The sequence below is a fragment of the Apis mellifera genome, linkage group LG4 (genome assembly GCF_003254395.2).
Source record: "Apis mellifera strain DH4 linkage group LG4, Amel_HAv3.1, whole genome shotgun sequence".
Lineage (NCBI taxonomy): Eukaryota > Metazoa > Arthropoda > Insecta > Hymenoptera > Apidae > Apis > Apis mellifera.
In genome coordinates this window covers 4,880,001-4,893,119 of record NC_037641.1, presented here as the reverse complement: position 1 = coordinate 4,893,119, position 13,119 = coordinate 4,880,001, and the positions used below count along the sequence as shown (strand labels likewise).

The 13,119-nt window shown below is 36.7% G+C and overlaps 1 protein-coding gene across 10 annotated transcripts in view; it reads left to right on the top strand.

Annotated features, from left to right (window-relative positions):
- The window catches only part of LOC411046 (serine/threonine-protein phosphatase 2B catalytic subunit 2), a 160,121-nt gene that overhangs the window by 123,003 nt on the left and 23,999 nt on the right, over nucleotides 1-13,119 (top strand). For 8 of the 10 annotated variants that reach the window (XM_026440048.1, XM_026440054.1, XM_026440049.1 and 5 more), the window contains 4 exons: nucleotides 2,953-3,092; nucleotides 7,384-7,555; nucleotides 7,637-7,763; nucleotides 7,859-7,939. In XM_026440048.1, the coding sequence (XP_026295833.1) occupies nucleotides 2,953-3,092; nucleotides 7,384-7,555; nucleotides 7,637-7,763; nucleotides 7,859-7,939 (520 nt within the window). Of the gene's footprint in view, nucleotides 1-2,952; nucleotides 3,093-7,383; nucleotides 7,556-7,636; nucleotides 7,764-7,858; nucleotides 7,940-10,238; nucleotides 10,242-13,119 lie in introns of all 10 variants that reach the window. The other 2 variants (XM_026440053.1, XM_026440051.1) reach the window with 1 other exon arrangement.

Genomic DNA, 13,119 nt, shown 5'->3' with positions numbered 1-13,119 from the left:
TCGTCGAGAGATTTCATCAAGAAAGGATTGAAATGTATCATAGTTTTCCATTAAATAGATCCAGAAAATATTTATATATTTACCAGAGGGACAGAGTCGATAATAAAACATAAATTGCATAATCCAATCCTTTGTTGCTTCTCGATTGTCACGATCGAAAATTTATTAAAGAGAACACATGCGCTCTGCTGTTGCCAGATAATCATATCCTCTCTGTACTCGAGGATGGAATAAACGTACACCAATGGATTGCCCAATGGCGAGCATTTTGGCCACTGATTCACACGCCTCTCCATTTCCCCGTATCTCGTCCAACTAACCGAATAATTCAACGATACAAATTTCGCTTTACTTGGAATCCAAAACATCGAGTTAACACGTGATCGTCGAGGATATATTTCAAGCTGAAGAATTGTTGCTTGTCGAACCAGGTATTCGAAGATTCATCATTCATCAGACCTTGTGGAAAATATTTGTTCCAAAGTATGTGATAATTTTTTAAAGTTAATATCTTGTTTGAGCTTATCATATTTGAAAGAGCGTCTTAATTAGAGGATGTATTTTTATTTCGAATACAATTACCAAGGAGTGTAGATACAGTGGAGGGAAAGTAACGAGGTCGTAAAGATCGATCAGAGGTCGAAGTTTAGAACGTTTCGTGCGAATTGATAGGAGATAAGAGTGTAAAAATCTTTTAGTTGGAATCGTATAGGATATCGTTCCGATATTATCTTTTCTTTTTTATCCTGCTTGTTGATAATTCTTCTTCTAAAAATTGTTCCCATACTTGAAATTCTCTTTCTTTCTTTCTCTTGTATCGCAACTGGATAGATTCGCTTCGTAAAAATGGCTGAAGTGTTTGGACGCAGGTGCAGCGAGTGAAAAAGGAACGTGTACGGTCGGACAAGTAACAGTCAGACTATACGCGTGCTTGCTCTCCTTGTAAAAAGAAAAAAAAATAATTGCTAATTCGTTCAAAAACTCGACTGACGAGTATTCTCCTTTAATAAGGATATTACATCTTCAAATTAAACTTCTCTTTCATATTCAGAAAGTTGAAAGATTGACGAGAATCTAAGAGAAATGATATAATAACTGGGATATATGGTACTGGAACACAGGATGGAGAATCGAACGCAGACTTTCATTTCACCGAGTTAAAATAATTAATACCACTCCTTCTTTCCAACGAAGCAGGAATTGCTATTTATAACGGTATATCAGAGTGGATCGCAGTCAACCTCGTCCTTCAGTTCGATCGTTTCGAAGTTAACGCGGATTTAGTGGCGAGAACGACGCAGCTACTTTGGCAAGGGTAATAATGCCTGTGATATTACGTCTGCTATTATTAGGTGCGAACTGCTCGTTACACTGTAAACTCGTTTCTCCTCTGTGTGTGTGTGTGTGTACCGAATATATATATATATATGTGTGTGTGGAGGCACACGCAGCCACTGGGAACTAATGCCATTCAACATAATTAGCGTTATCCATTTATGATCGAAACTTGTAGGTCCACGACTGGGGTCTCGGTTGCACGATAAACAGAGAGACAACTTCGATACGTCAATGTTAAGCCAACTCTCATAGTTGGGTAATTACGAACGGGTAATTATTGGAAACGTTTCTCGACGACGAATCTCAACAACCACTTTCGGTTAATCTGCACTTTCACATAAAGAAAGAGATTTTTTTCTCTTTATTTTCTTTTTAGATTTTGTTAGGAACGTATGTGCAAATTTTTATACGGCTTTTTCTTAAGCAATAATTAAATTTTATCTCTCTTCCATTTTTTCGTGGAGAACAACAATGTGGAGAATTTTCTGAATTAATTTCTCTTTGACGTACTATTTCAAGTTCATAAAAATCGATTATTAAATTTTTGCTTAATTTGTCTCTTTCAATTTATTTGCTCCCCATACAATAGGAGAAATTTTCGAAAGCTTTTCAATCGCTTTTTATTCGGAAAATTTTCAACGCTCAATTTATACAGAAATTAACTTTATATATATATATATATAAGTCACGCATTCAAATTCCAAATCTACACAAAACATCCAAATCGTCTTGCAATTAATCGCGATGAAATATTTTATCCCGACGAAATATTCCATTTTATCTCATTCGACTAGGAAAGAGAGAAAGAGAGAGAGAGAGAATTGGACAGGAAGCCAGCATCGCGGGTGAAATAGGACAGGGAACACCGCACGATCGATTACCGTTCAAATATTTAAAGTTTTTGTTCCCTTCCCTGAAATGTGTCTTTGCCCGATCCTTTCATCCGTCCCCCTCGACGAGGGAGAGGGAGGGGGAGAGGGTAAAAGTTCCGGTGTTCCCTCTCTGATTTTTCTTTGATTCGACACAGGCCCGGAATAAATCTAGGCCAGAGTTCGTGAATGCTTTATGACGCGGAAACACCACTCGAGAACCTGTCCTGTGTGTGTGTATTTTCGCAGGACGCTTGTGTGTACGTGTGTGTATGTACGCCTCTCTCTTGCAGCGAGAGTAAATAAGTGGCTCTAGTTTCTCCATCGAGAGAGTGCTGCAACCACTTCCTCGACGAATCCTTAACGAATCCTAGATAACGAGCAAATTAAGAGGGAAATTAAATAACCCGTCAAGTTCGTCGCGAGTTTTTCCTTTCTTTCTTTTTTTTTTCTGTCATATGATCGAAAGATTATTCTCCAATTTTGATGAAAGGATTGGGGAATATTTTTTTATACGAGAATATCGGTTTGGAATCAAGGGTATTCGAACGTATCGACGAGAAATAATATATGAGACACACGGTGTAACGTGTTTTCGATCGACGTGAAAACGCATCGTTAATTAGAAACTGTTGGAGTCCAACAACGTTTAGATAATTAGACGCGTGGCGCGTTTACAGTGCGGTTCGGGCGCGCCACAGGTTCCTTCGCCCTAATTCAATCGATGTTGATTTTGCTGTTGCAGTTGGACAGGTTCAAAGAGCCCCCGGCGTACGGGCCAATGTGCGATCTACTCTGGTCGGATCCGTTGGAGGACTTTGGGAACGAGAAGAACGCCGAACATTTCTCCCACAACAGCGTCAGGGGTTGTTCGTACTTTTACAGGTAAGCTGTTTATGTCGTTGTTAAAATGATTCCTTCAAATAATCTTGTATTCACAATTTGTTTGATCGTTTGTTGTTGTTTCGATCAGTTTAGATATAAAGATATCCGCGTTTTTATCATTTTATATCGATTTATTATTTTTCCCAAGAAACGTAAAATCAAATGTAGACAACCATTTTGGATCTTGTTGCACTTTTCGTTTTACAAATGTTTTTTTTATTTTTATTCATCGTAAATCGATATTTAAGATGGTTATTTGAAATTAACAGTTAGCTGTTTTTCTTTTTTTTGTATTGTTGGTTAAATTGAATCACGGTTCCTTTGAACGTGCTCGATGAAAATTTCCAAAAGTATCGCGGATTCTTTCTATCAGAATACGCTGGAAAATCTACCGAGAGAATGGACGATACAACTCCGACAAAGTCACTTTTGGATCGTCTTTTTTTTCGTATCTTTTTTAAACGTGGCCCGCAGGTGAATGAACAAAAACTCCTTTGACTGTTACTCGTCAAATATTTAACGTTTCTTTTTTTTTTTTTTTTTATAAAGAAAGTCGACAATTTCTATACGCGATTTATACATAGATTTATATTTATCGAAAAGAATCAAGTAGTTACTTAGGATATGCTTGAACGTAGAATTAATCGAAATATACATCTTTCTCTCGTTATATTGAAAATATCATCATACGTAATTAGATTAACTGTAACAAGATTTGGAACAATCACGCGTGTTAATTAGCGAAATCTGGCTACAGAGCCTGGGACGAGAGAAATTATTCATTCGAGCAATCGACTTAATTTTCCAATATTCGATCGAAAAACTATTTCTCTCTCTCTCTCTCTCTCTCTATGCGAGATTACACAATTTCATGTTTCGTGAATTTTCCACGGTTACTTTTCAAACCGAAGCCACGATAATTAAGCCGAACGACTGGTTAGCGTTGTTTACGGAGCGCGATTTAAACGAGGCCGTGTTCCGTCACTACAACCAATTAGCCGAGCTAATGAAGGAGAATTGTGTTTTAAATTTAAATTCGTCCGCGGCGGCGGCGGCCGCCACCACCCGGACCTGTTCCACTCGCTCGCGAGATCCGCGGCTGATCATGCGTCGACCCGTGCTACTGAGAGAAAGCGCGCAGCCTTCGAAATCTCGATGAAAGTGATTACCTCGAATTTTGACGAATGCATCAGACGCGTTGCTGACGAGTTTATTTCGAAGATAAATCGAGGATTAAAAGCAGAGAAGCGATGGAAAACGGGGGCAAGATTATTATTCCTCCTTTTTGATAATTTTGACCGCACATTTTTCTCCTATCTTTATCGTATTTGATTATAACGAAGTGAAGATTTCTTACTGAGTGTGAACAACAATTATTGAAGGTAATAGTGAAATTTTTTCAAAATCCTAACTCTTATAAAATTTGTTAATATCAATAATATTTTAGGTAGATAAAAGTGTTGAATTTCCTGATTAATTGATGTGGGGAAATTTTTACGCGAAAAGAGAAGCGTTTAAGGAGTAACGTCGATATTGTCCACGGCCATCGGTGTGTTCGTGTAAACAAAGTAAGCAGTAGACGTCAGCCGACCGACCTTTTTTCGCGCGCTTATAACCGACCTGGCCAAGGATCGCGAGAAACACTCGAAGATGAAGGGAAGGCCGCAAATTACCCTTAAGCGCCGTTCACAATGGCCAATGATCAATCATACGTTCATTCGTGTTGGAATCGAAAGAAACTCGGAATTCTATCAACTTGAACGACGATGTAATTTAATTTTAATTTTTTCCCAATTTCACGAAAGATCTGTTTTCGTTTATTTTCTTCTTATTTTGCAGAATTAACATTTTCAACGAGAGAGTTTTCGTACGCTTCATATACGCACAGCTCGTTACTTCGTATTATTGCTATAGATCATTAATTATACGCGATATACGAGGCACGATTTATGAGAGCGATGAATCATTGTTCTCCATTAAAAACCCGTCATTTCGTACAAATTGCTCGTCCGCCGGAAGCGGATGACCCCGTGGGATAGTTATCGCGTTGAAATTCGCTGATATTTTGTTTCGTCACCATACATTTCGTATATTTTTCAAAAATTCTCTTTCCTATTCGAAATAACTCTTCGAAATTTCCATTTCTAATTATACAATCTTCAATCTTTCAAAATCTTTTCTCTTATGATTAAAATTACCAAAATATTTTAAATATCTTTTTCTCGATCGACTGTAATTATAAAAGAACGAGGAGTATCAGCTCAACCTTATTAACTAATTGATTCGTCCGCAAAATCCATTTCTCTGCGTTTCTCCGCGCGATCGATTCCGGCCAAGAGATGGCCCCCGTCAGATGCTGATGATTTATCGGCCGCGTTATATTTTATAAACGCTCGCCCCTGTTATCGTGCAAGAGATGGTCGGATAAAATTACTGCACGCGAGGGGGAGGATGGGCGAGGATGGCTGAGGAACGGGAGAAGGGGTGGAATTATCGCGAATTTTCGCGTGCGGCCTCGCGTGTGCGGCAAAACCCCGAGCAAAATTGTCGAGAGCGTTTTAAAGCCTCCCTTGCACCGTACTTCCGGCCAACCTTCGAACGAATTTCACGTACACACCCTCTTTCGACCCGTGTGTGTGTGTATGTGTGTATGCGCTTCTTGTGCGATGTGTGTTCGAAAGCGTGAGGCCGGTTGATTACGATAAATGTTGAAAGGGGAAAGTTATAGGAACGTTAATTGATTCCGTTTAAGAAGCGAGGAAAGAAATGGGAAGCCGGATGAATTATCGAGCGTTGGAGTGTGAAAGGTAATTTTTTTTTTCTTTTATTCGGTTTGTAATAAAAGTTGTTACGATATTTTCAGAGATGGAGTCATCTGTATTTTGATTGAAATCGGTATGATAGATTAGTACAAAACGGGTATGAAAATTAAGAAATTCACGTCTCGAAACGGTCCATTTTATAATCCAAGGGATACATTGGAGGTTTTACAATAGGTACGATGACAGTGTCCGGTGAAAAGATGGAATTGTCGCATTTTAAAATTAAATGCGTTTTCGATGTAGAACTGCGATAAATCATCGCCGATAAAACGGGGCAATATTTTCCAGCGACACAATTCCATCGAATTTGACAGTAGACAGATAGTTTCTCGCTCGTCGAAAAGCTGTCCAACCTGAAATATCCCGAAATGTTTCGAGAACGAGGCTGTTTCGTAATTCTCGATCTCGATCCATGCAAATTGTATTCGCCAAGTTTCTCGTATTCCCCTCCCTCTTCTTTCGTGCAATTTCACAACAAGAATTGGAATACAATTTATTATTAAAAATATTTAAGTAATAATTCTTAATCTTGAAAATATATAAAATGGATGAGACGAAGATTTATCTTCAATAATCATCGAGAGAAAGAAGAGAAAATTATCGGTTTAATTGGAAAGGAAGAAAAGTCAATTGAAAGATCGGTCGAGTAAAAGTAATCGGTGGAGGATTTTTATTGCGTGTAGATGAATGGTTAACATAATCAAACGATCTGATCTCTGGAAACTCGGCCGTAAACCGGCTAATCAAGGTGATCGAAAGGCGCGTATCATATGAGCCCCGTCGAGGTCGCTGCATTTATGAGGAACAAGTGGTAGACGGCGATTCTCACGCGATCGTTTTACGACTCTGTCTCCCAAGATTCTACGACGACCAAGGAAACCATCTCCGACGATCTCTTTATAGCCGTAGGTCGCCCATTACGGAATTGCGGATCGAAACTTTCATCGCGTTACGTGAAATAATCCGACAAATATTATTCCTACTTCTTACTTGGGAAGAATCGTTTCCATCGTTAATATTTGTACTCTGTCGTAAATATCTGTGTGGATGGAAGTTATAAAAAGTTTATACGGTTATATCAAGACGCGATTCCGTGAGTGGAAATTTTTTCTATCGAGTAGAACGACATAGCAGATTCGTGAGGTAATTGTAAATGTAACTATTTTGGAATAATTATTCAATTATCGTCGTCCACACATTCCTCTACGATTCTTTCAATCACGTGTAATTGTAAAGCGAAAATTTTCAAACCGAGAATCGAAAAAGAATCAAGTGGTACGAATGTATCATTGGTCAGGCTCCGTTAAAATAATTATGGATCTATTTATAAGCAAAAATTTATTGGGAATAATTCATTGAATGTGTAGTTCTTTCTTTATTTAAATATATAAAATTTTTCAAGAGGCTTGTGTGCTTTTTTTTTTTTAAAATTAATTATTATCTCTAACAAATTATTTTTTCTGTTTCAGTTACGCGGCGTGCTGCGATTTCCTGCAGAACAACAACTTGCTGAGCATCATTAGGGCGCACGAGGCACAGGACGCGGGTTATCGCATGTACCGGAAATCTCAGACGACGGGCTTCCCATCGCTAATCACCATCTTCAGTGCGCCCAACTACCTCGACGTTTATAACAACAAGGTGAACTATATATCGATACTTTTTACTCGAAGAAGAAGAAGAAAATCGTCGATTAATTTTGAAAATCGATCTCTCCTTTAGGCGGCAGTGCTGAAGTACGAGAACAACGTGATGAACATCAGGCAATTCAACTGTTCACCTCATCCTTATTGGTTGCCCAACTTCATGGACGTGTTCACGTGGTCCCTGCCGTTTGTAGGTGAAAAAGGTAAGCTCGTTTCCCTTGCAATTTGCTTCTTCGAAAAAACGTTTTCTATATTTTATCGTTTTAATTAATCGTGTTTCCTTTTTTTTTTTGCACAGTGACAGAGATGCTGGTGAACGTGCTCAACATATGCTCGGACGACGAGCTGATGAGCGACGGAGACGACGGGCTCGAAGAAGGTAATGTCCATTATCACTTCTCTCCCCCTTTCTTCTTTAATAAGATACACGTTTCTTGCAGAGATTCTTCTTTCTCTCTATCTATCTATTTCTCTTTATCTATATATATATATATACATATCGATTTTTTCTTGTTATTTTATTCAATCGGTATCCACTGGTTCCTCTTACATCGTGATCAGAGTGTTCCCTCTTGTGCGCCATATTTTCTTTTTTTCTTTTTTATGCTTGAACGATTAACCGATTGAAGGGAATGTACATATGTAATCCCATTTCCAATACACGTTTTTTTTAACCCGTTCGATTAAAAAATTGAAATATCTTTACGTATTATCCTAAATTTGTTTCGTGATAAATTTCTTGCAAGATTTTTTTCTTTTTTTTTAATATACGTTCGAAGAGATTGATATCAATGAGCATTTTTCTTCTTCTTTCTTCGGATTCAAAGGAACGAATCGAAGGAAGGATCTATTGGAAGATGTTGGAATTTTATTTTTTGCGTATATACAACTGTGCTCTAGACACGATTTAAGAGAGGCCATGTTGAAGGATTCGGGAACGCGAGGATTCGTCACTTCTCGCGCGTTGAAGTCTCAGAGAGATTGGATAAGAGTGATGGCACGTGGATCTCCCTCCCCCCTTGAATATCTCTGAATCTTCGCGTTCGTCCGAACGAGAGATCGATCGATCGCGTGACTGCAAAGAATTTGAAAAACAAACGAATCTCCTTCTTTTTTCGATATCTCTTTTTATTGTCACACCCTTTTTTTTTTTTCGATCCAGCTTCGATCCGCACTTCGCTTTTACGAGGAAACGTTTTTTGCTCGAGTGCTCTACGCTCTTCATTTTTTCCCTTTGCTTCGTTTCAAATTTATCTTTCTTATTAAATTTGTAAATGAATTGGGCAAACAGAGTTGGGGAAAGTAGAGTTTTTTAAAACGGTGGTAAATGGGGTATTTTCATTTTTTGAAGAAGAAAAAATAATGAAAAAGAGGATATAATCCACGTTTTATTTTAATTGAACGGAATATAAAGTATTTTATTCGTTTCGGATTAGATTTAGATTTTATTAAAACGAAAAGTGAATCGTCAAAAAATATTTATTATTATTAGAATATTAATTTAATATTCTTTTCTTTCTTTTTTTAATTTCTATTTCAAATTTTCCCCAATTCTGATTATACAAGTATTATATTATATATCTTATCAAAAAAAAAGAGAAAAAGAATTCGTCGTTGTTCGAAATATTCCTCGTTCGAATCGATGTGAGGAACGAAACTTCGTTCTTTTTAAAATTTAAAGACACTTATTATCGAGTTATCTCCTTTCCGGCCAAATTGAGTTGTCTTCTGGATGAAAAGAATTATTCAAAGAATCCAATCGAACTTAATAATAAAAATATCTCTCGAATTTTCGCGTTATCCAATCAAGACAACTCGATGATGATAATTTTTTCACAATTCAACTTGGAAACCTTTCACTTCTCTTTTCGACAAAGGTTGCCGTATTGTATATATATATATATATATATACATATTCCCGAATTTACTTTGAGATGTTTCGAAACGTGAAACGTTTTTTAATCAGCTTTGCCGCCACGCCTCGATCCACCAAAGAAAAAAAAGAAAAAACAGACGAAAAAAACTGCACCCACGCGACTATTTCCGATATATATATATATATATATTTCTTCTCGATTTTACTCGAATCACACCCTTTCGTTCTACCCGTTAACCACCCGCTATTACGGCCGCACACTGTATTTTTTTCTCTCAAAAAAATTTCACCTTTCTCGTGGTTCAGAAAAAAAAAATATATATATATAGAAAAAAAAAATAAAAAGTCATTCGAATGAAGAACGAGAAAAAAAAAAAAGTAGTAGTACTTTTCAAAGGAACGATGACGGATTGATGAAAAAAGACGATAAAGGGAAAAATCGCGCGCGTGCATCACCACGACGAGATCTAATCGTCAGGGCGAGAACTTTGATAGCTTTTTGTACACTGTCCACCCCCGCCCCCCTCTTTACACCCTCTCTTCTCTCCCCCTCCCCACCCACCCGTCGAATGTAATTAAGGTAACAATGTCGTGCAAGGAAGAAATAATTTTTTTTTCTCTTTTTTTTCTCTTTTTTTTTTTTCCATTATTAATTAACAACATAATTCGACGGAGATCAGAAATATCGAAAGAAAAGGAAAGAAATTTTCTTTCTTTTTTTCCATTATTACCGCGGTCTCGACTTTCAGAGGAAAATTTTGAATTCTCTTTCTGTTTCCATTTTCACCCGCTGCACGGACAGATGGTAAGAAGCGCCACTCGACTCTTCTAATCGTCACATTATTAAGAGCTTCATTATTTATTATTGATCATTGATTTTATTTTTTATTTTTTTTTCTTCTTCTTCTTCTTTTCTAGCTATATATATATATATTTACTCTTTTCTTTTTCCACTAGATAGTGTCGGTGTGTTGGAGTATTTTTTTTTTCTCTCTCTCCTTCTCCCTTCTATATCTATTTTTCTATTACGTACCATTTCGGCGTTTCTTTTTTCTTTTCTCTATCGCCATCTTTCTTTTTTCGTCTTTTTCTTTTTATTCCCTTTTCTTTCTCTCTCTATCTCTCTATCTCTCTCTTATACATACATACATCACATTCGTGTGTGTATGTATATATATATATATATATATATATATATATATATATTCTTTTCGTGCGTGTACGTTCTTTCGATTCCTCTTTTTCATTCCTTTTTTTTTTCTCGAGAAACGGGGAATAAATAATTCAATATAAAGATGAAAAGGAAAGAAACAAAGAAAAGATTCGTTAATAGGATTTTTTTCTTTTTTAGAAAAGTATAGATGGAAATTGTATATATTTGTCGAAGAGAAATTTTTGTATTCTTTATATTTCTACGATTTTCTCTTCTTTTTCTTTTTCGCAATTTTTTTTCCTCATTTTCTCTCTTACATCTCTTCCATTTTGTCTTCTCTATTTCCATCCATGTTACTACAGTAGATTTTTTTCTATATTTTTTTTCTATATTTTTTCTCACTTCTCTTCGTCTCTTCGTCTCTACATTTATATCTATTCTTTGTTTCCGATCCTTTCTGTGGATTAAATATATATATATATATATATATATATATACACAAAATGTATTCATGTGTTATTTAAATCAATTCAAAATGGTACACGGTCTGAATTCTTGTCTGTCACGGTAGAATTATCATTCTTCTGCATCGTCACGTTATCATAGACATCATATTTTAGAAACTATATATTTCTATCACCTTGCATCCATTCAAGATGGCGTTTCTCTCTTCTCAGAAGACGATCCTTTCTATTAGATCTGAAACTATAATCTAACTTCAACTCGATCATTCTGATCCAATATCTATTCAAATGAACTCCATTTGGAAAAATATATTTTACAAAAACATTTTAATTCCTGTTCAAATCTTATCTGAATTATTCGATCGTAGAAGAATCGTGATAAATCCCTGTTCTTCGAGTCCCGAAGGATTGAAATAAATATAGTTTATTCTATAATTAATGATAAATGTCTCGAAAGCAAGAAATCACGCCATCTTGAATGCCACGTGTATCCGGGCGCCGATTTTCTGCACTCGAAATCGGCACCTGATCGTTCGCAAATCTCGATGTGTTTCTCACTTCGTTTTCTCCACTGGCATCTCTTCTCCACTCTCATTCTTCTTTTATTTCTTTTCTTTCATTTCTCAAAAGCACGACGCTCGTCCTGCGGGTACCAAATCCGGGGCCGTTTTATTACTTCGATTATTACTTCTTCCTCTTCTCGCGTCTATTGTCCCCCTTTCTCCCATTATGCATTCTCTCTCTCTCTCTCTTTCTCTTCTTTTTCTTTTTCTTCTTCTTTCATTTTCATTCCTCTGTTTCGTACGCGTTGCGATCCAATATCTGTTCACACATGCACCAATTGTGAAAACGGCATCCCTCGGACTCTGAAGGATAACTGTTTCCCGATCGATCTACGATCCAGACTGCTCGCAATCCGCCATTGTATTTGTACTTTTGCTCTCAGACAACATCAGAGATGTCACGTTTGATGATAATTCGTCAAAGATTTGGACATGATTTGATAGCGAGCTTTCCAGAGTTAGGAGATAAATGGGATGCCTGAGCAGTATGGATGAACTTGTCTGTAAATTTGGCAGGTTATATATGTGTATATATATATTGAAATATGACACCGAAATATGATGATATATCAGAGGATTGGCAGATGTTTAATCTGTTGAGTTATTCGACCGCAAGCTTGGCTTTGTTCTAATTAATTAATCTTGGATAATAGTGTTTGAAATGAGAAATATTGAAATAAATCTTCGAATATTAATTATTCGTTTCGATAGAAATGTTTTAATCGTTCGAAAAATATTCGTTCGATGTTTAATAATAAAATTTCAAGATCGGGAAACAAAGGATCCAAACGAGTCCGTGATAAAAAAACCTTAACCATAGAGATCCTCGTCCAATCAGGGTTTCGATTTTTATTAGATGCGTGAATCGTGGGGAAAAAACGAGATATCCAGATAAAGAGATTCGTTCATTCGGTCTTTATTGATTATGATTTTGCGAGATCTCTTCGTTAGACGTAGCTTTGGTCCCTTTCTTCCCTCCTGTCACCTGTTTAGGAACGACTAGCCCCCAGCCCCCAACCCTGCCCCCAGAATGCCCCCTGATTTTTTGAACAAACCCGAACGATGTTGCACTGACTGTCTTTTTATCGTACTCCTTCTCTATTATATTTTGTCAATCAATCACACTGGCCTTGGACTCCTCCTATCTCGGCACGACACTATGCTACTATCTCTACTACTTCTACTTCTACTGCTACTACTTCTACTTCTACTACTACTACGACTACTTCTACTATTACTACTTCTACTACTACTACGACTACTACTGTTACTACTATTACTACTACTACTAATATTACTACTACGACTACTACTGTTACTACTATTACTACTACTACTAATATTACTACTATACTTACTACTACTAGTTACTACTACTACTACACTACCTAACTTTTACTACTACTATACTACTACTACTATATTACTACTACTACTACTACTACTACTAACTACTACTTACTATACACAATATACTACTACTACTATTACTACTACTTACTA